Here is a 20,657-nt window from a genome sequence, read left to right on the forward strand (position 1 = left end):
CACAGTACCCTGTTCATAACGGCCAAGCAACGATTGTTAGTAATTTGTCGAGCAAGCAAAACCAAAAACTAAAAGAAAAGATTTCATAACAAACCTCTCCGTCAATCAGAAGCATTTCTAGACCCATAAGTGTCTTCGTCAGTGCGTTCCTGGCGTCCCAAAAGTGGATCAGACGGAACTTAACTCGACTTCATGTGGTTAAGGTTTATAATTGTATGACACAGAGAAAGAAAAAGAAAAAGAAAAGAAAAAAAAACTGAAAATAAAAGTGTTTTAGATTGTACATTTTATGTAGCTTCTAAGAATAGAGGATTTTACTTCTGGCCTTTCGGGAGAGGAAGAAGAACAATAGAGAGTAATCTGGTTGCACAGTCCTCTATTTCTGATAATAAAAAAGAAAACCCAAAACTCTCTTCAGCAAGATGTAAGTTACACTTTTTAATCAATTAAAACACTATCCAAGTAGCTGCATAAAATGAGTCAACATTTCATGTATTGATTGAGAACCCGTCACGTACTTTCAATGTTTGCCTTTCCCTCTCAACAAAACTGAGCATATCTCATTTCGTTCTTAATTTATGCCGCAAATTCTCCAATGATAAATCAATCAGCCCTAAAGAAAGAAAGAATCACACTTTCTGTCACGACTGTCTACTAGAACAAACGAACATACTTTCAGATGTATTACCTTCAACTTAAAAGAACAAACAAGATGCTCGATCGTTGGATTTAGTACTAAGCTCAATGGTTTTAAGATTTCTATGCATTATTTCATCTCAGAATGAATTCTGCTTTTAAAGTTTTCTTTTGGTGCAATGCTACGTTTAAAGTTACACTGCTAACTGCTAATATACAATATTAAGCTCAATGGTTTCAGATTTCTATACATTATTTTTATTATATGGAGTATTAATTGTGTGTTTTATGGTTCTCCAAATAAAACCAGAAGCCCCTTGGATCATATATGATTTATTTCTTCCTCTTTCCAATTAAATTTAAAATGCTTAACTCTAATTTAACTCTGAAATTTTGTGTAAATATTGAATTTACATGAAAAATGTGTTTTAAATATAGCTTACGGTCAAAGAAAATCATCAATAGAACATAAATAAAGAAGACAACAAAATCAGCTACTTTCCAAGCTCAAATTTTGTAGGTTTTTAGAACAAAATTATCAAGCGATAGCATATATTTATACTAAATCTTTAAACAAAACTAAAATTTGATCCTCCTTTAAAAGGGCGGATATATTTTTATGTTTATATTTTTTTTTTTAAATTAATTTTTATATTTATGTTTTTAATTATATTAGTATTTTATTTGTATAATTTTTTTTTAAATGAATAATAAAAGGGTTTAATAGTTATATAATTATATTAAAATAGTTATATCACACCTATATCAATATGTCATGTTCGTGTTTTAATAGTATTGATTATTAGGGCTGGGCATTTTATCCGTTAAATTTGATTCGATTCGTTATTCGTTACTATTCGATCCGAAAATTCCGAATATCCGTAAGCTTTCGAAGCAAATCAAATACTCAAATTCAATATCCGTCAAAATCGAAGCAAATCACAAATATTAAAATTTTGGGAAGCGAATATCCGATCCGATCCGTCAATATATAAATACATGTATATTTTGATCATATTTAAAGTTATAAACGTATAAAATTATATAATTATTATTCTAATATATTATTTGATAGATTCTATTCATATTATTACTTATATAAAAGTATTACATAAAAGGAAGAGAAAATATTTATGACAATTATAATTTTTTCTTAAGTTTTGTGTTATTATAATTTTAACTAAATTTAAAAATTTGCAAAATATGAAGATTCACTACTTCTTTTAATTTTTATCTTTTATATCATGCAAAAAAAATATTTTACAAAACAAATTTGTATCAAATTTTTAAGATTATTTGTACTAATCAAAACAAATGAGAGATCCGTAAGTATCCGCGAATATCCGCAAATATCTATTTATTTTCCGGATATCCGTTTTTCCGAATATCCGTATTTTTCCGAAGCAAAGCAAATCGAAAAATCAGATATCCTATCCGATCTGTGCCTAGGCCTATTGATTATATAACCACACAATCTGCGCTACGCGGACACAGATCTAATATTATTTAAGTAGTTTTTTATGAGGGAACAAACGAGTGTTACGCAACTATATTACCTTTAATTAACAGAATACAAAGTAGAAAACATCGAAAACTATAACAATGGAACATTTTTTGAAACACACAATAACAGTGAAACTAAAACCATAATACTCTGAGAAAAAAACAAAGCTAGAAAAGATTTGGAGAAACACCAACAGCGAAAAAGCTGCATGCAAGAACAGTCGCAAAACTTTTAGCTATTCCGCATTGATTTATTTTAGAAAAGGCTTTCGGAACTTCCCGTGAACCCAAACTCTGAACATGTTCTTGTTCTTTCTCCGATTTACTGCTTTGACACAACAATTTTCAAGCTCGACCTGCGCTCAAGATCGAAATATAGATAAGACATGTGATCCACTCAAACGTTTTTGTCCCTATTTATATTTTGAAGCCACTTTATACAGAGGACTGCCTGATAGAAGAAAAAAAGAAGAAGAAGGATTACCTCGATGAATCCGGCATCTGTAAATAGTGTCTTAACAGTGTCGAGACAAAAGAAATAGGAAAGGGTTCCATCTGACCGAACGTATTCCCTAAACCCAATACATTTCTCTGGCTCAAACCGAAGCATAGTCATGTCATATAAGCCTGAATTAAACTTCCACGTGTTAATTTTCTACTTAATTGTATAGCATATGTGAACACTCTTAAATGGTGAGCCAACCAAGAATTACCGTAATCTCTGAACAAGAGCAGACCACCAGGTTTCAGCACAGAAAAGCATTCTTTAATAGCTCTCGGCATCCTTTCTTTAGGCACTGCCGACAATGTGAAAATCTGAGCAAAACATAACAAGCCGAGTTACAATGAGCCTAAGAATCAGATATAACAAGCCCACATCTATATATATATTATATATTTTATATGTTGCTTGACTGAAACAATCATTATATGACCCAGAAATCTAGATCCAGCGTAGAAATATACGTACCAGAGTGACAAAATCCACCCCACCGATGCAATGCTCATTCAAAGAAGTATCACCACTCTCTCCTATTTAACGAAGAAAGCATAAATCAGATGAGAGCATCATAGTGTATCTTACTTATGTGAAGGGACTGAAACCTGAATGGTAGCAATGTTGGTTGTGTCGACAATGATGGCACGCCACCCAATTTGGGAATGCAGACGTTGAAAAGTCACAAGAGAAAGAATGGAAGTTATCAACTTTTGTAGCACCAATAGTAGCGCGATCAATGTTCTCTTTAGTCCTAACAAGAGCCTCACTGCTACAATCGCAAGCGTACACGGTAATGTTCTTGCTTCCTCTGCACACAATAAGAGCCAAAAGACAAAAACAGGTACCATGTACATAAGATGAGATAAGATAAGAAAAGCAGGGGACTAGTTAAGTAAGGAAGTAGCATATATAAGAATGAGATACCGTAAAACTGGAAGGACAGTACTGCCATTACCACAACCGACTTCTAAGAGTTTAGAGTTTTCGCCGCATAGAACTAACTCAGGAAATTCCTTCAACAAATACCTTCTTTCCTACATGCATTTAGATGAAATATTGGAGAAGACTAAATAAATCATTCTGCACAAAATCTACACTAATTGATACAAGAATATGAATAGCATGGTCAAAATTATTAGTTTAGAAAAAAAAGGGGTTAGGGAATGAGGGGAAGACCTTGAAGAACTTGCCGGAGGAGTGACGGGAGTGGAAATCTTGCCATGGCTTCGAATCAGAGGAGGAGAAGGAGGAGGAATCTACTTCTTGTGTATGATAGGAGAGAGAAGGATCATTCTCTACCAAATTCTTCAAAAACTCCCATTCGAAATCTTTTGAATGATACTCTTCTGCTTCCCCTCTTTTCTCCATCCCTTAGAGCAAAGGAGAGATCGGTGTTGTGTCTCTGATTAATTCGGATCTTTGTTCCGGTTTGTTGACCAGACCTCCGTAAGCGGTATGTTGTTTTGATTCTTTAATCTCTTTACTGGGCTTAAATGGGCCATATGATGAGGCTTTTTAAAAGAAACATAGCCGCGGAATATCGGAAGGGAAGATGAGTGCTGGTTTGGGTTCGAACGGTTACTCCGGTTCGGGTTATTTAGTTTTTCGGTTGGCATAAAATTGTACCCAACTGAACCGAAACATTCAGTTTGACATTCGTTTTAGTTGGATTAATATAAATTCTACCAAAACTAATCAAAGTTTTCCGGTTAAAAGGAATGGTTATTTCCATCAACTCGGTCAGAATTTTGGTTAGGATTAGTATAGTCATTCTTTTTAATTTAGCGAACTAAACCAAATTCACCACCGAACTTGAAACAAAAGTCAGTTTCGGTTCGGTTCAGGTCAAAATCACATCCCTGAGAATTGAGAGATTGTGGCAATGGGCGACAAGAAGACGACTCCGTTTTTGCATCGTGTGTCTTTCTCACCTGGTGTTAATCCGGCAGATCCTATTCGAGTTTACTCCGACCCGGGAAAAAGAAGCAGAGGACACGTGAAGAAACGTCATATGATTCGATCCGAATGAGGTGAAGCCAAAAAGAGCAAAAGGATTGGCATAGCAGCTCAGCTTTCGTTTTCAATCTAATCGCTATCAAACCTAATAACACACCAAGAATATTCTACTAAGTTTGTTACCTATCAATAAAACGATAAAAGATAAAAAGAGATTACATAGACGGACTGCGATCACAACCACCAAGGTAAAACAAAAGCAAAGAGTTTCCACATCTCAAACTTGGTCAGGTTAACATCCTCAATTTAACCTGTAAAATTGTGACAATCAAACATTCGGTTTCTGTAAGAATAGGTGTGTGATTTACGCTTTTAAGCACACACTAATTAACCTAATGTGCACGTTACCACAATCGAATGGTATATTAATACATCATTTTAGGATCGAATCCACAGAGAACTAGTGATCGGTAACACTAAGAATACACAAATCTCCTTAATCTAAGCAAACAGAGAGATGAAGTGAATTCTAAACTATGAAATGTAAAGACAACTAATAGCTACAACTAGAAATAAGCTAAGAAAGATGAGCTATTGGGTAAGGTAATTGATTAGAGATGATTGACTTCAGACTTAGATACCAGACATCATCGATTAACGAATGCTCTAAAGGTTTAGATCACGTTTATATAGATTAATCCACTCTTGTGGCAGAAACCCCTATGTTTATCATGCTTAAAACATCAACTCCCGTTGGCCTAAAACAAGCAAGCATGCATGAATCACAAGTCTACTAACCACTAGACATCCCGGGCATCAACTCCCGTTGGCCAAACATGTAAAGGACAATACTAAGTTCGTTCAAGCATTTCAACAAACACCTTCCGGACGTGAAATAACTTAGAATCTAAATCTGAGAGATCAAGTCAAATCTAGCATTAAGAACCCTTAGCAAGCTTAAAACAATGTTAATCTACTCATAAGCATCATCAATCATCCATCTTTCACTCTAATCTACCAACCCGAAAGCTCTAAAAGACTACTCACTAAAAGCCATAGAAACCCAAGAATCTGATACCGACTCTTGAAGAATCATGTTTTGAGAAGAGTAGAAAAGAAATAAACAAGATAAGTACTAGATTAAAATCAAGAACTACAAGAGTTTCAGATCTACAAAGAGAGAAAATGAGGCTGAGGTAATTTAGGGTTTTTTTACACCTTTTACAACATATATATAGGCAAAGCCCTAATGGGCTTCAAAATACAAAGGCCCAAACAAAACAGCTTCCCTAGAGCATCAGTGTGCAAGATGCAGCTTTCCTATAGTGATCACTTCTCGATTCTAGGTAATCTTCGCAGATTTTCATGCAGCAACAACGTGCTGAAGACAAGTTTTTGAAGTGGGCACTTCAGAGCTGTAGGTAAGACTATGTATCTTTTTCTTCCTCTTCGACTTTGGCCCCATAACTTCCATTTTGTGTAGTTTGGTCATTGATTTCGCCCTAAAACTCCTAATTGTGCATTTCAGCCCCTGTATATGCAATATGTACAAATGCAACACCTTATGACACTTAAATACAACTCCTAGACAGTAAAATGACTAAAATTGAGAGTTAAAAACATGTAAAAGTACTATACATCAGTGTGTATAATAATGGCAAATCTCAAACTGAATGGAATATATTATAATAAACTTAACACTTGATCTCTGAGCAGCAGATGGAGATATGCGTTTCAAGAGGTTGCTCGACTTGCACTAAGCTTGGACGATAAGAGCAAACAAGTGGGGGACGAGCAGCTTTGTAGAGGCCGTGGTAATGCGGGAACGGTGTTCGAGTATGAGAGTTTCTCCGAGGTTGACAGATGATTTGAAGTAGCCGTCTTGTGCAAACACAAAAGCCTTGTGAGAGTTCTGGGATCCGTTTAGTTCAAACACGACAGCAACTTTGTTTTTCTCATCATCAAAGAAGCTCCCACCAAATGTCGAATAGAGCTTAAAACCGTAGCTACAGAAGGACCACAGTTCCATTCGCAAAAATTTGCTCCAGGACGCATGGTTGGGGTCAACAGTAAGGGTAACCCAAAACTCAAAAAGGCCAGATTCATAACCACCAAACAGGACCGCAAGCTGCTCATCATCACCTCTAAGGAACCTTGAGAGGGTCACAAGGTCACCATTGAAACCATTGAAAGAGTCATTAAAAGAAAGAGGGAGGCGTGGTCCAAACCTCTCTTTGGTAAAAACAAAACAGATTAAGAAAATATGGTGTTTTTTGTTTGTTTAATTTTATTTTTCGTTAACACGTTACTAAAATATGGGGTTTTTTGTTTGTTTCCTTTTTGACTGAATTTTTTGTTTTTTTGTTTGTTTTAACTTTTAATTCGTGTATTAAATTATCTTATGATCTACATAATAAAGGAAAAAAATCGAACTAGCTAAGTATTAACGAACAGATATAGTGTCGTGTTTCATATAATCATCAATTGGTGCTTTAGCTCTAGTCTCGTATTTATCTTCTTCATCTGCCTTTATAAGGGGCTGTTTGTTTCACCATTTGTCATCACCATCCAGATGATTCATTTGTATGATCTATCCAGATGATCCATTCAGATTTTTGTAACTGTTTGTTTGTCCATCCATATAAGTTCATCTAGATGAATCATCTTAATGGATCATATGATTGTTTCTTTATTTTAGTTTCCATCCAAATGAGTTTAGGAAACAAATTACCAAAATACCATTGTGTTGATTTAATCATATGTTTGATATTAATTTTAACTACATTACATTTAATTATTTTGTTTAATATATTTACATTAGAATTATTTCAAAATTAACGAGTTTTTTGCGGTTTGGGGAGGGGGGGGGGGAAACAAGATTTTCGGTTTTAGCGGAAAAACATATTTTTCGGCTTTGGCGGGGAAAAAAAGTTTTTTCGGTTCTTGCGGGAAAACGAGATTTTTTCGGTTTTGGTAGAAAAATATAATTTTTTGGTTTTGGCGAGAAACACACATTTTGTGATTTTGGCGGGAAACACGTTTTTTGCGGTATTGGGCAGGAAAACGAGTTTTGGTTTTGGAGGGAAAACGAGATTTTTCAGTTTTGGCGGGAAAACTAGATTTTTCAGTTTTGGCGGGAAAATGAGATTTTGCGATTTTGGCAGGAAAATGTGTTTTTGTGGTTTTGGTGGAAAAATGCGTTTTTGCAGTTTTGGCGGGAAAATGCATTTTTTGCAGGTTTTGGCTGGAAAATGCGTTTTTGCGGTTTTGGCGGGAAAACAAAAATTTTCAGTTTTGGCGGGAAAACGAGATTTTTTCGGTTTTAGCGGGAACCACATTTTTGCGGGAAAACGAGAATTTTTTGTTTTGGTGGGAAAACAAGATTTTCTGATTTTGGAGAGAAAACGCGTTTTGTGGTTTTGGCGGAAAACCATTTTTTACGGCTTTGAAGGAAAAACGAATTTTTCAGTTTTGGCGGGAAAACGATATTTTCGGGTTTTATGAGAAAATGAGATTTTGCGATTTTGACGGAAAAATATGCTTTTGGTGTTTTGGCGTGAAAAAATAGTTTTTAAGTTTTCGCGGGAAAATATATTGTTGTGGTTTTGTTAATTTTGTATGTGACAAAATGATATTTCTGTTCGTTATACGATTGCAGCTTCCAGCGACAGCGGCAAAATAAATACACTGTGACGGAGACAAAAATAAAAATGTCGGAGACGCCGAAAACCGAAAACAGTCGCTAATACATTGACGGGGAAGCAGATAATCAGACGTTGATGACGCTGAATTATTATGCGTCCGTTTTACTCACTTTTGAGCTCTGCTTTTGGTTTGATCCAATTCCTCTCCTGTTGACAAACGAGAAATGCTAAATACCCCAATAACATGAACTAAGATATATATTTCCTTGCTATTAAAAACGTTTATGAATGAAATCGCAACAAGAACTAAATCCATATAGCAAAATTGATCAACTATTAAATTTTAATGAAAAAATATAAAATATATATACTCAAGTTATATAAACACTCATATACTCAAGTATGGATGTAGGCCTGGGCAAAAATCAACGATGATGGTTATCTGATCTTTTCTACCTTTTTTACATGTGTAGATGACATAATTAATCTACTAATCTATCTTATTAAAACAGAAACATTATGACTTTTTCTAGGTGGATTTTTAAATTGGACCTACTATTAGATATGATATATTTTCTGATCCTATTAACTAACAATTAATGTTAGTAAATTATTTTCTTATTCTATGCTAACTTAATACCTTATATACATTCATTTTATCAGTTGGCCCATTTTCTTTCTATTCAAAAAAAATATTTTCTTTCCTAATTGATTTCATAACCAACATGCAGTAATGTTAAATTTGAGATTTCATAATCACCATCCAATAAGTCTATGCGATGATCACCATGCAATACATTACTCCTTAACCAATTAATTTTATATAATAGTCGTATTATATGATATATTCAAAGTGGATTAAAATCAAACTTATTAACCCATTACTTTTTAACCAATTCAAACATGATTATATATCGGATTACCGGGTTTACTGGCTCGACGATCTAAATTAGATTTAAAAATGTTGATTCAAACGCAGTTTTTTAAATAGACAAAATTCTTACATATTAAATATTTGTAACATTGTTAACAAAATTGTGAATCATAAAATATTCCGCGCTTCCGAAGCGCGGTCATGATCTAGTTAGTTGAGAAATAAGAGTCAATCCGAATAATCTATACTATTATTATCTATTATCTGCGAAGTGATTTTTCGCAACGGAACTCTCACGTTAAAAGTTAGACTGGTTAATATCGCTTATACCCTTAATGAATAAACATATAAATTATCTATAAATAAAAACGAATTTTAATTTTATGATTAGATAACTGATTAAAATTAATAATGATAAGAATTATCTAAAATTTAAAAATATATTTTAAAATAAAAAATTACAGTGACTAATATTGTTTATATCCTTTTAGGATAAATATATAAATTACCTACAAAACAAATTAATAATGATAAGAATTATCCAAAATCTACAAATATATTATAAAATAAAAAATTTAGAGTGGTCAATATCATTTATACCCCTAATGAATAAAACATAAATTAACCACAAAATAAAAAAAAATTTAATTTTTTGATTAGAATTAATATTAATAATAATTATCCAAAATCTAAAAGTATCTATTAAAATAAAACGAACTTATATTTATCATATTATTTTAATAAAAATTATATTATTTTTATTTCAATCTAAACAATAAATATATTGATCCAATTATTACTTTTTGTAAGTAATTTTTTTTATGTTTAAATAGTATAGATGAGAAAAATATATGTAATGAAAAATATAAATAATGGAAAAGAAATGGAAAATATAAGCAAAATATAAGTAAAAATAAGTGTACAAAAAGTGATAACAAAAGTATGAGATTTCAAAATCAAAAATATTTTTAATATGTTAGTATTTTCAAAAATTTAATACAATAATAAACATATATATTTTAATAAAATATATAAACTAATAAATATTCGGAAGAAAATTGTGCCCGCAAATGCGGGCAAAACACCTAGTTTCCCCTAAAAAGTAAATAAAATAGGTTTAGCGGACTATGAAGGGTCTACCAATCTATATAAGGGCATAATTAACTCCGGTTTTTTAGCCGGGATTCTTAACTCATGATTTGACATTTTTATATATATTTTTCGGCTAAAAACAACTCTTATATCTTTTATTTAAGAAATAATTCTTAACTTTTCTTAGTTAAAATCTAAAAAAAACTAAAAATCGTCTCTTGACTGAAGTTAAGAACCTCGGTTAAAAAGTCGGGGTTAATCATTGTCTAAGGAGCATGTCACAAACACAAGCCGAGGCCGTTGTAGTGTTTGTGGTCTCTTTCCATCGGCCTCAAAACCAACCTACGATGCCTTCCTGCATAACATTTGCTAATTCTTATGATCAAAAAGATCCATCTCTTCTAGAACAACACATTATTTGGGTCTAGTGATGGGCTGCAACACTTTCTGTTTCATTAACTGGACTTAAATTAGTCAATGAGGCCTAATCATGTAGAGCTTGCCACCTCGACCGACCTTTTGTGGTCGTCATATGACGCTTTGCTTTCTAATGACACAAGCATGAATCATGCTCATCATTAATACATTAGGATAACGTTAACAATGGACCAACCATACTTTATACTACAGACAAAGTTAAACGTAGTAATCATATAATCTTTCCTTCGACGCCTTGGTGATGCTTTTTAACTATGGTACCAAATAATTTTATTTTTCAATAAAATACATAAATTAGACAGTCTCGTAACTTAACAAGTAACTCCATGTATATGTAAATGGTGTATAAACGACTATAGTTTATACGAATAGTTCATGTTAAGTTGTCCGTCCTTGTGTTGCGTTATGGTGTGCTGTATATTTTCTTTTTTTCTAATAGAATTTTAAATTTATTCAAAACTTAGGTACAAATAATGCATCTTTCTATAAGAAAAAAAAAGGAAAATTGCCAAAAAAGAACAAAAAAATAAGGTTGTTGTTCCCCTGGTATAAAACCAACATAAAATTGTCCCAATAGTATAATATTTCTCATAATCCCAAAACTAACCCTATAATTAATCTAACTAAACATAATTTAAAAGTTAATTTGAATTAAAAAAAATATTATCAAGTGGTTGATAATAATCAAGATTCTACGTGGAGGCTTAAGACCAGCATACCTTTTCAAAAATATTTGATTAACTATAATCTAGTCTCTGACATCTTGTGTGTAATAGGTTAGTTGTTCATTGTGATCAGTATTTGATTGGATCGTCTAATTGATGTGGTCAGTTAGATATATATGTGTTCCGTCACCTTGTTTCAAAATTTAGGTTGACAAAATGCAATGATTATATAGTTTTAGTATTTACTGTTATCATTACGGCTTCAAATCGGCTAAGCTATCTTCTTCCATATCAAAATCATCCACAACCATTCTTTTTAAATCCTCTAAAGTAGAATTTGATTCCAATAACTGTAGTCTAACCCATTTGTCATCAGCAGAAAAAACTCATACAGTAGTTTCACCTAATTTTCAAACACCACATATGGTATAAATATGCATCATAAAGAACAAGAGTTTGTGAAAAAATTCAAAAGAAAAGCTATAGAAAAACCATAGATTGATGAAGAAGATAATGGAGAATCATTTTTTTTTTAGTTTTTGACAAGTAAAATCGAAAATAACACGTTTTAGGAAGTTAGAATATTTTTAGAAGATTTTTAGAATATTTCCTTAACTGAAACTTTCATTAATTTTCGCAAAAATCAGGTAATCTTATCAGTAAAAGGCGCCTTCTAAAAGTTTAGAAGATTGACAAAAATCCAGAACACGCTTTCTACTTTTAGTATACTTTTAGTAGACGGAAGAGTATATTTTAGAAAACACATTCCGCGAAATCTAGAATACTTAATAAAAGTAGAAGATTCTTCTAGACGAAAAGTAGATAGTTTTAGGATTAGTAGAATGCGCATTCCATTTTTTTAGAAAATTAGTAAATAGTAGAATGTATGTTCTAAAAATAGTAGATGAACATGTTTATTTTAGAAATCACTTTCTACTATACCATTTTCCCTAGAAGGAACATTCTACTTTTAGTAGAACATATTTTCAAATTTTTATTTATCAACTTTTTGAAGAAAAAAAATACCAGCTTGTGTATGTAGATGTTTTATTAATTGTTTATATTTTTAATATTTTTTTTATTCACAAAAGTATTTATTTCATTATTTTTCAGAAATACAAAGGGTAAAAAGGAGAAAAATTAGACAAAAAATGATTTATACCAAAAGGACAGCACTTTTGTTTTTTTGTTCTCTATTGGCAATTTTCCCAAAAAAAATAGAATTAAGCCTTAAAAGTGTTTAGAAAAGAATTCGAAAGAACCAAAGTTTCCATGCTTATTTTGAACCAACTTGTCCAGATAAGTAATCGGTCGATTAGAAGGCTTTGGAGGCTCTCCAACTCCACGAACATTTGGCTCATACCAGATAGCGTAAACCACTGCTTGGAAGCAATACAAAAATAAGAAAATGGAGCTTCTCTCTTGTAGTCCATCCATCCACCAGTTTTTGAACCAAGAGAGACCATTGGATTCGACAACTTGTACCAGCCAGATCTTTAATAGTTCCAAGCCAAACACATTCTCAGAATAAGAACATTCAAAAAATGGTTTCTTCTTTATGTGACAGAGTTACAGAACCAACAAATAGAGACAGTTTGTGGGTTCCACTCGAGTAGATGATCTCCTGACGATAATTTGTTATGAACCACAATCCATGTAAAAAATGAGTCTTAGGAGTTGCTTCTAGAAACAAGACTCATTTATACCATAAATTTTTTGGTGACTCCAACCTTATGATGTGGTGAAATCGGGGCGAAAATCTCCAACCTTATAAAAGAAAAAAAACTAATATAACCTTAATTCATTAGTTAATTAATAAAATAACTCCAAATTTATTTTAATTACTTATTTTATTTCCGTACTTGTTTTATCTTTAATTCTTTGAAATCAAAAACTATAATTACGAAAATAACATTACTCACAAATTTATTTTGTTCACGTTTTATATAACCACATACTTATTTTTACTTTTATTTGGTGACACATTTATTCTAAATGCTATAGACTTATAATTAGATTGCTACAGATTTATTTTAGTAAATTTGTCACGTTTAGTCACAGATTTATATTTTTTACAGATTTAATTAAGTTTAGTTTTTTTGTCTGACATATTTAATTAATTTGACATATTTTTATAAGAATCGATAGACTAGTTTTTCTTTTGGTCACCAATTTACCTATTTTTGACAGATTAATTTGGGTTTCAATAGATATATTATTCTTTGGCCACATGTTTAAATAATTTTGAGACATTTAATATAGATTTGATAGATTTAATATCTTCTGACCACAAATTTACGTAATCTAGACATATTTAATATGAATTTGATAGATTTATTTATTTTTAACCATAGATTTAATACAATTTGACAGATATTTTTTTACTTAAACGAGAGATTTGTTAATTTTTTGTCACATATTTAAATTTGACTTAGCTAAACTGGTTATTGAAAACCGGATTTAACCATTAAATTCTGAGTTTTTTTAGTATTCGGACAATCAAGAAATAAACCGAGATATTTCTAAAAAACAAGTTAAATTATGTAAACTAAAATTAATTAAAGTAAAAACAAAACTTAATTAACCAAGAAAAAAATCCCTAATCTACAAAAGATCCAGCATACAGGGCCGTCTCAAACTTTTCACGGATCCTGTTCAAAAAAAAAAACTTCTTTTAATAATCTGAATTTTTTTTGATTTTTTTTATAAAATAATATTATAATATAAAATAAATACATTAATTTAATTATTTATAATCTAAATAACACCAATTTTTTTGTTATTAATGCAAAATCATTGATCAAATCATTAAACTTGTTTACTTAGTATTTTTCAATGCAAAATCATCGATCAAATCATCAGATTTACATTTTCTAATTTTTTCAGTTTTTTACGTTTATTATATCCACAATCAGAAATCATAATCTATAAATATAATAGAGTAACAAAATCCGGATAGTAAATATACTCTTGATTAGACAAGTCAATCTTTTTTCTTGTAAAAAGAAGTTGTATGTTAGCTTTATTTTCTTCGTGTTTGCTATTTTTAATTAAAAATGGTGAAAAAATATATTTTGTTCTACGTATTTATAATCACTAATTGATAATTGTTTCCTCAACATAATCAATTAGAATATTAACTTTTTATACTACCATTGAATATTATAACAAACATCAACAACTATTTATTACTTTCCAAAATATATAATTGATATAAATACTAAGTATTTCCTAATTTATTGTCTTTTAGTTGGTTATATAAACAAAATAAAAAGTTGCAATTTACATTTATTGGTTATGAATACGAGAACTAAATTAAAATATAGTCATTCTGATTTTTTTATAAAAATATGATTTTAAATTTATAACTATTAGTAAAACAAAAAAAAATTATGGACCCTCTAAAATTTTGGACCCTGTTCGACCGCTCCACTAGCACGTGCTAAAAGACGGCCCTGCCAGCATATGTTCTTCTTCGATGAGGTTACGATTTCACCATCATCAATCAGTAAAGCTCTTTTGATATCACTGTACATAATACATATTGTGTGACTTATTATTATGAGGAAAGAATCCAACTAAAGCAGATTAGATCACAACTATTCTACGAATAAATTATATGAGAGATACAGACCCGGGGTGGATCCACTTGAAGAGGTGTGAGATTAGTTGACATCAGTAAAATAATAAAAATTAGATTTGTAGGCTATAAACATCAATCTTCTGCTTCAAAAGTGGTTTGACTTTAGGTAACCGAAAATCTACAAATCTCAGGTTCAAACCCCTTTATGACCATTTTCACATTTTATATTTAACCTTTGACACCAGTAAAATTTAATGTTGGGACCGCCTCTGATACAGATCCGCCGTGCCTGTTTGGCAAAAAATGAAACAATGACTTAGAGCATCGATTTGATTTCAAATAAATTTAGAGGCATGTCTACAAATACTCTTTTTCATATGGTTTAAATTTTTGTTTCTTCTTACAAAATTAATCTTTTTCTTTTGAAACTGTTTTTTACAAAATTAATCTTTCTTTCTAACTCTCCACTTTTTTATATTTAACCTCACGACAATGAATTATATTTTCATTAGCTTCGCATTTGGTAATTAACTTATTCCATTTTACTTACTTAAGAAGTTATATTATATAAATTATTGCATTATGGATCATAGTTCTATATAAAATTTATATTTTTGTAAATTTTTTATTTTTATGTCAACAAATAGTTTATTTATAAATTTAATTTCCTTAAAATTTTACGTATTATAAATTTACTTATTTAAAATTTTGGCTATTTTTTATTGTGCTTTAGGCAGCAAAAGATTAGAGTTAATCTAAGTAATTTTCAAAAGAAATGGCCTTTTACCAAAACGTCATAAATATAATAATTCACTTAGACAAAAAAATATAATAATTCACCCACAACGTCTTCTACTTAACCGTAAATTAAAATAATATGACTGTTAGGAAGTTTGGTCGCTCGATCTTTAATTAAATTAGAATAATTCCCCACTTCTAGTTACTATTCGTAATGAAGACAAAACATGTATAATAAAAAAACTTAGGTGAAGGTTGCTGTAACCATTGAGCTAACTGATCTCAACCGCAGCCACTTGAAGACAAATAATTCGTACAAATATATAACTAAATTGCAATAATTACAATAGGTGCGTTTTATTACCTCTTATGATTCTAAGCAAAGTTTGTCGCTCTGTAAGCAAGGCGAGAGATATTAGTTATACACTTAAAAGTTCTATCAGTTTACCACAGAAGTTGAAGCATCTCGTTAATTGTTTCGTTAAAGTAATACGATTGTTCTCGGAGGTAGAAGCACTAATGACGTTGACGAGATACCGGATACGGAACGAGTACGGCTTGGCGGATAAGGAGCTCTACAGCGATAAGGAAGATGCTGAAGATTTGCTGGAAGGTTCATCAATGGCCGGACTCGTCGGCCTTTTGCGCCAGCTTGGCGACCTCGCTGAGTAAGTTCTCTCTCCCTATTTGAGTTTTGTTCATCATATTTTAGTATTTATCTAAGATATTTCATTCATGATTATTTGAAAACCAATGTTTCAACTCTGTCCTTATTTTCACATTTATGTGTCGTGTCTATTTTACGATATAATAAGGTTTGCTGGTGAAGTGTTCCATAACCTGCATGAAGAACTAATGACAACTTCAGCACGAGGGCAAGGTTTGGCAGTTCGTCTTCAACAGCTTGAAGCAGAAGTTCCTAATTCAGTTGAGATACCTATTCTGTCTCAAACGGATCATTCAACATTCTTTTACGAACCAGGCGAGTCATTTTTGATCTTACTATAGCTTAATTATACTAATTACAAGAGCTATGAGCTATTAGATTCTTCTTTTAGAGCATGTCCAACGGAAGGCTGTGACTGAATTTCTAATGATTAAAAGAAAAGAAAAAAAGAAATTTGTTCAAAAAAATACAACAATCGGTCCTTGAATTAGTGCCTGGAAGAAACTCTCTGTAACTTTTCCTTCCACATGTCATTTGCATCAATGGTTTAGACATTTGATTTTTATCCTTTAAACACAACAAATTAAAATAATATATTTTTTACTTTTAAAAACCTGTTTTTAAGAGCATGCGCAGTACAAGTCTCTAGCACCATTTCTCAACAATTAAAAAATATAAAAAATTCAGAAAGAATAAATATAAAGTAAAAAGAAAGAGAGAGAGGAGTAGGAACGATTGGTCAAAAATAGACTTTCTTGTTTGTTGTAAAGATTAGTTTTCCACTTGTCATCTTTTTAATAGTATAAAGCTTTTGATAAAGATAGATTTAATTGTGGAAGAAAATTTATGTAAAAATATTAATATACTAAGTTGAAAGATTGGATTCAAGAAACAAAACCAATGCTGATGCTCTAAAATCTTATCGTTAAGGTTGCTCTAAAGTCCTCTTATGCACAAATATTTCAGGGTTGGAATGGCATTGTAATTTGCAAACAGAAGAGAATCTAATTTCTCCAAGCAAGTTGCCTCATTGTATTACGGATTCATATGAGGAATGCCGTGGTCCGCCACAGCTCTACCTTCTTGACAAGTACAAGTTTCAGTAAATAGATTCAAGGAAGTTTCAGAAGTCTTAATTATAATAAAACTTGGCTTACAAGTTTGTCATTTGTCATTTTTTCTGCTGTCTTTAAGGTTTGATGTTGATGGGTCTGGATCATGCTTGAAGCGTTACTCTGACCCATATCTGTTGAAGACGCTTACTGCATCAGCAGTCCTGGGAACATCACAACTCAGCAAAGATGAGAGACCAAACAAACCAAAGGTATTCATGTAATACATATTCTTATTCTCAATTTACTTAACTACTCAGATCTTGTCACTGTCTTGTCCAAAACAAGCATCTAGAATGCAGAATTGTGTATTTTATGTGGTACAATATTTTTCATCTACAGAAGAAAATATCACACATTAGTAATGGAGAGACGGCACTTGAGGATTCACAAACATCACATGCTAAGTGAGCACTCATGCTTTATATTTAGTTTTGTCTCAGCCATTACTGTTTCTCAAGTTAACATGATCAACTCTTTGATTTGGTGACACAATCTGCTTTTTGGATGGTACAGGTTGAATCAGCTCTTCTTAATGGACCATGTTGAGAACGGACACAAAGATCCTGAATTTTATGTGAAACTAAAGAAAAGACATCTGAATGGACCTCCAATTGACTCAAGCTCAGGTTATATGGAGAAGTTCCTCAAGAGTCTGGATCAGTCATCTTCAGCAATGGAAACTAAAGTTACAGCATGCAACGTACGAGTAGACTTATCAACACCTTCTTTGGTTTATCTTCCAAGCAATGAAGATACTAGAAAAGCGAAGGAAATGGAAGCCGTTGCTGATGATGAAAGACCTTATGTAGAGGGAGGAGCAATAATGGTTTGTGTAGAAAGAAGCTCTTTGGTGAATAATGACACAGATGCACCTGCTTCCACAGACGGTGATGACAAGGCTGATGGTAACTTGGATAATGCAGATGTGACTCAAACAGAGGTCCTGGCTTCTAATATTTTGTACCACTCAACGGAGGAAGGAGAATCTAGTCAGTTAAACGCATCAGAGGGTGGGACCAAAGATCTTCAAACAAATGACGTTGAGGATGCTCATTCTCAACATGTCTTCAGTGTGGAGACTGGATCTGAGATGTCTTTAACTGGTTTGGTGGAAGACCAGTTCTCTTCCATAACCAATCAGGAGACAGAGAAAGAGCCTGATTGTCTTCTTATTCAAAACCAGCATATTAGCACATTTAACAACTTTGAAGATTTATCTATGCATGTTGATGCAGTACATGACAATGCTGTTCCAAGAGAAGATGAAACCAACACACAAGATGGATATTCCATGAGTACCGAACAGTCTGGACACATTTCAACTTTTGATATCAGTTCAGAAGCTGGAACTCTGATGTTAGATACTCCAAGAGATGGTCTCACAGGAAACATGAACCCCTCAGCCTTATCTTGTCAAGAAGACGCATTAGCCGACTCTGATCTAGGTGAGATATCATCAGATTCTGGACAAGAGGATCCACAAACCATGTCTATTATTGCAGATGTGAGTAGTGATGGTACTGATGGTGCAGCAGGTGATAACCATACTAGCCTGAATGATAAGGCCAGTGAGACCGTCCCCGAAGTGGACTTAGAAGTAGATCCGCAAGAGTGTCTTTTAGGTGCACAAGAATGTTTGTCACCTGAGTATTGCATACAGATACATGGCCAAGGTCAAGAGAGCCCATCAGAAACAGAGTCAGAAAATCAAACAGCAGCAGCCGAGTTACTTTCTTCACAAGATGTTCCACTTGGTGTTCAGTGTTCACCTTCAGAGGAAACACTAACAAGCAATGAAAAGCCTTACCGTTCAAGTGAAGCTGAAGGAGAAGCTCTTAATGCACCACACCAAGGAGCTATCACATCATTAAATGGTAATATCTCTGAGTCTGATCATTCCATGGAACCTACTACTGATCAAGAAAATTGCTTGGATGTGCCCATGTATCCCTTCTCCACGTCCCTCCATGAAGCACCTCAGGAAGATCCAGACATAAGGCCTCCACTTCCACCTCTCCCTCCAACACAATGGTGGATGGGGAAGCTGTTTGATTCTGTTAAAACAACCGAGACTCAGTTCTCTCCAGCGCCATCACTTGCATACAATGAAGACACACATAATGGATTCGTTCAAGCGACCGCTGCACAAGATTCCTCAGTTACAGCAGGTGAAAACCAAAATACTGATGTTTATACAGTTTCAGCACAAACTACTCTGAATGAACAGTCTCCTTCAGAATCAGTTGCTTGGATGTCACTACTACTCACACCTGAAGTTACACCAGAGGCAGAATCAGCCCAAGGTTTAGAAGCACTTGAGTGGTTTAGTCAGAACTTCAAAGAGCATACCAATACTAACCTTACAAAGCTAGAAGAGGAGCCTAAGCTTGATCAACCACCAGGGGAAACAGAACGAGACAATAAATCATATGAACAGAATGAGAAAGTTGAGAAGCTTCCAAGAGACAAGGAGTCTCTTGTTATCGGCATTGATAGAAGCATGGTGATTAATAATTACCTTAAAGTTTATATCTCTATGGTTAGTTTAGTAGTTATCTCTCTCGCTTACGTTGATCATGTGACTCTATTTTGTTTGAATGCAGTTGAGGAAGGTATCTGAACGAAACAGGACACAGCTTCGAGCTCGAGTGGAAGAGAATGATTCACTACTGGAGATCATACGCAGCAAGGTCAAACGCTCTTTTTTTTTTCCCTTTTGACTTCACTTAGCTTCTATAAAGTATAAACTACTAACTGATAAAATGTATTAGCAGTCATTCAACTTGAGACCAGCAGATGCATCGGTGAGACACAACTTTCAAGTAGCTGCTCCTATAACCAATTTGAAGGTCGCTGCAATTCTAGAGAAAGCCAATAGTCTTCGCCATGTCTCTCTCTCTAACCTTATTTGGTTTAATTTGGAAAATTACATGTATATATTATATCAAAAAGTGATTAATGTTTTTAATTATATGTAGGCAATGGCGGGAAGCGACGACGACCACGATTCAGATAGCTGGAGTGAATGAGAGTCTCCATGTAACCTATTCATCATACACACACACACACATATCCTGTAGTTTGTATAGAAGAATTGTTAGCTTCTTCTCAGATTGTATTTTTTGTATCTGCTAATGTTTGTATTGCTCTGTTTCACACATATGCAATGTATGCCACTCTCAGTTTTTTTCTTACTTTCTTTATTGAAAATTTCAGTTAATGAATAATTCGTTCTAAGAACAACATT

General features: G+C 32.8%; 2 protein-coding genes across 2 annotated transcripts; one reads left to right on the plus strand and one right to left on the minus strand.

The window, feature by feature from the left end:
• Nucleotides 1-2,173: 2,173 nt before the first annotated feature.
• On the minus strand, nucleotides 2,174-4,089 carry LOC130500307 (uncharacterized). The gene is made up of 7 exons (XM_056995203.1): nucleotides 3,815-4,089; nucleotides 3,563-3,672; nucleotides 3,244-3,446; nucleotides 3,110-3,171; nucleotides 2,853-2,955; nucleotides 2,624-2,766; nucleotides 2,174-2,495 (listed from the first exon to the last, which is right to left on the minus strand). Exons 1-7 carry the CDS (start codon nucleotides 4,004-4,006, stop codon nucleotides 2,391-2,393), a joined length of 918 nt encoding a protein of 305 aa, XP_056851183.1. The 5' UTR covers nucleotides 4,007-4,089; the 3' UTR covers nucleotides 2,174-2,390.
• An 11,880-nt stretch (nucleotides 4,090-15,969) lies between these two features.
• LOC130499843 (protein SCAR4-like) lies at nucleotides 15,970-20,642 on the plus strand. Its single transcript, XM_056994285.1, has 9 exons — nucleotides 15,970-16,296; nucleotides 16,444-16,610; nucleotides 17,262-17,385; nucleotides 17,490-17,619; nucleotides 17,750-17,814; nucleotides 17,924-19,913; nucleotides 20,014-20,100; nucleotides 20,185-20,298; nucleotides 20,389-20,642. The coding sequence occupies exons 1-9, from the start codon at nucleotides 15,998-16,000 to the stop codon at nucleotides 20,437-20,439; spliced, it is 3,027 nt and encodes a 1,008-aa protein (XP_056850265.1). The 5' UTR covers nucleotides 15,970-15,997; the 3' UTR covers nucleotides 20,440-20,642.
• The last annotated feature ends 15 nt before the right edge of the window (nucleotides 20,643-20,657 follow it).

Source organism: Raphanus sativus, chromosome 9 (assembly GCF_000801105.2).
Source record: "Raphanus sativus cultivar WK10039 chromosome 9, ASM80110v3, whole genome shotgun sequence".
Lineage (NCBI taxonomy): Eukaryota > Viridiplantae > Streptophyta > Magnoliopsida > Brassicales > Brassicaceae > Raphanus > Raphanus sativus.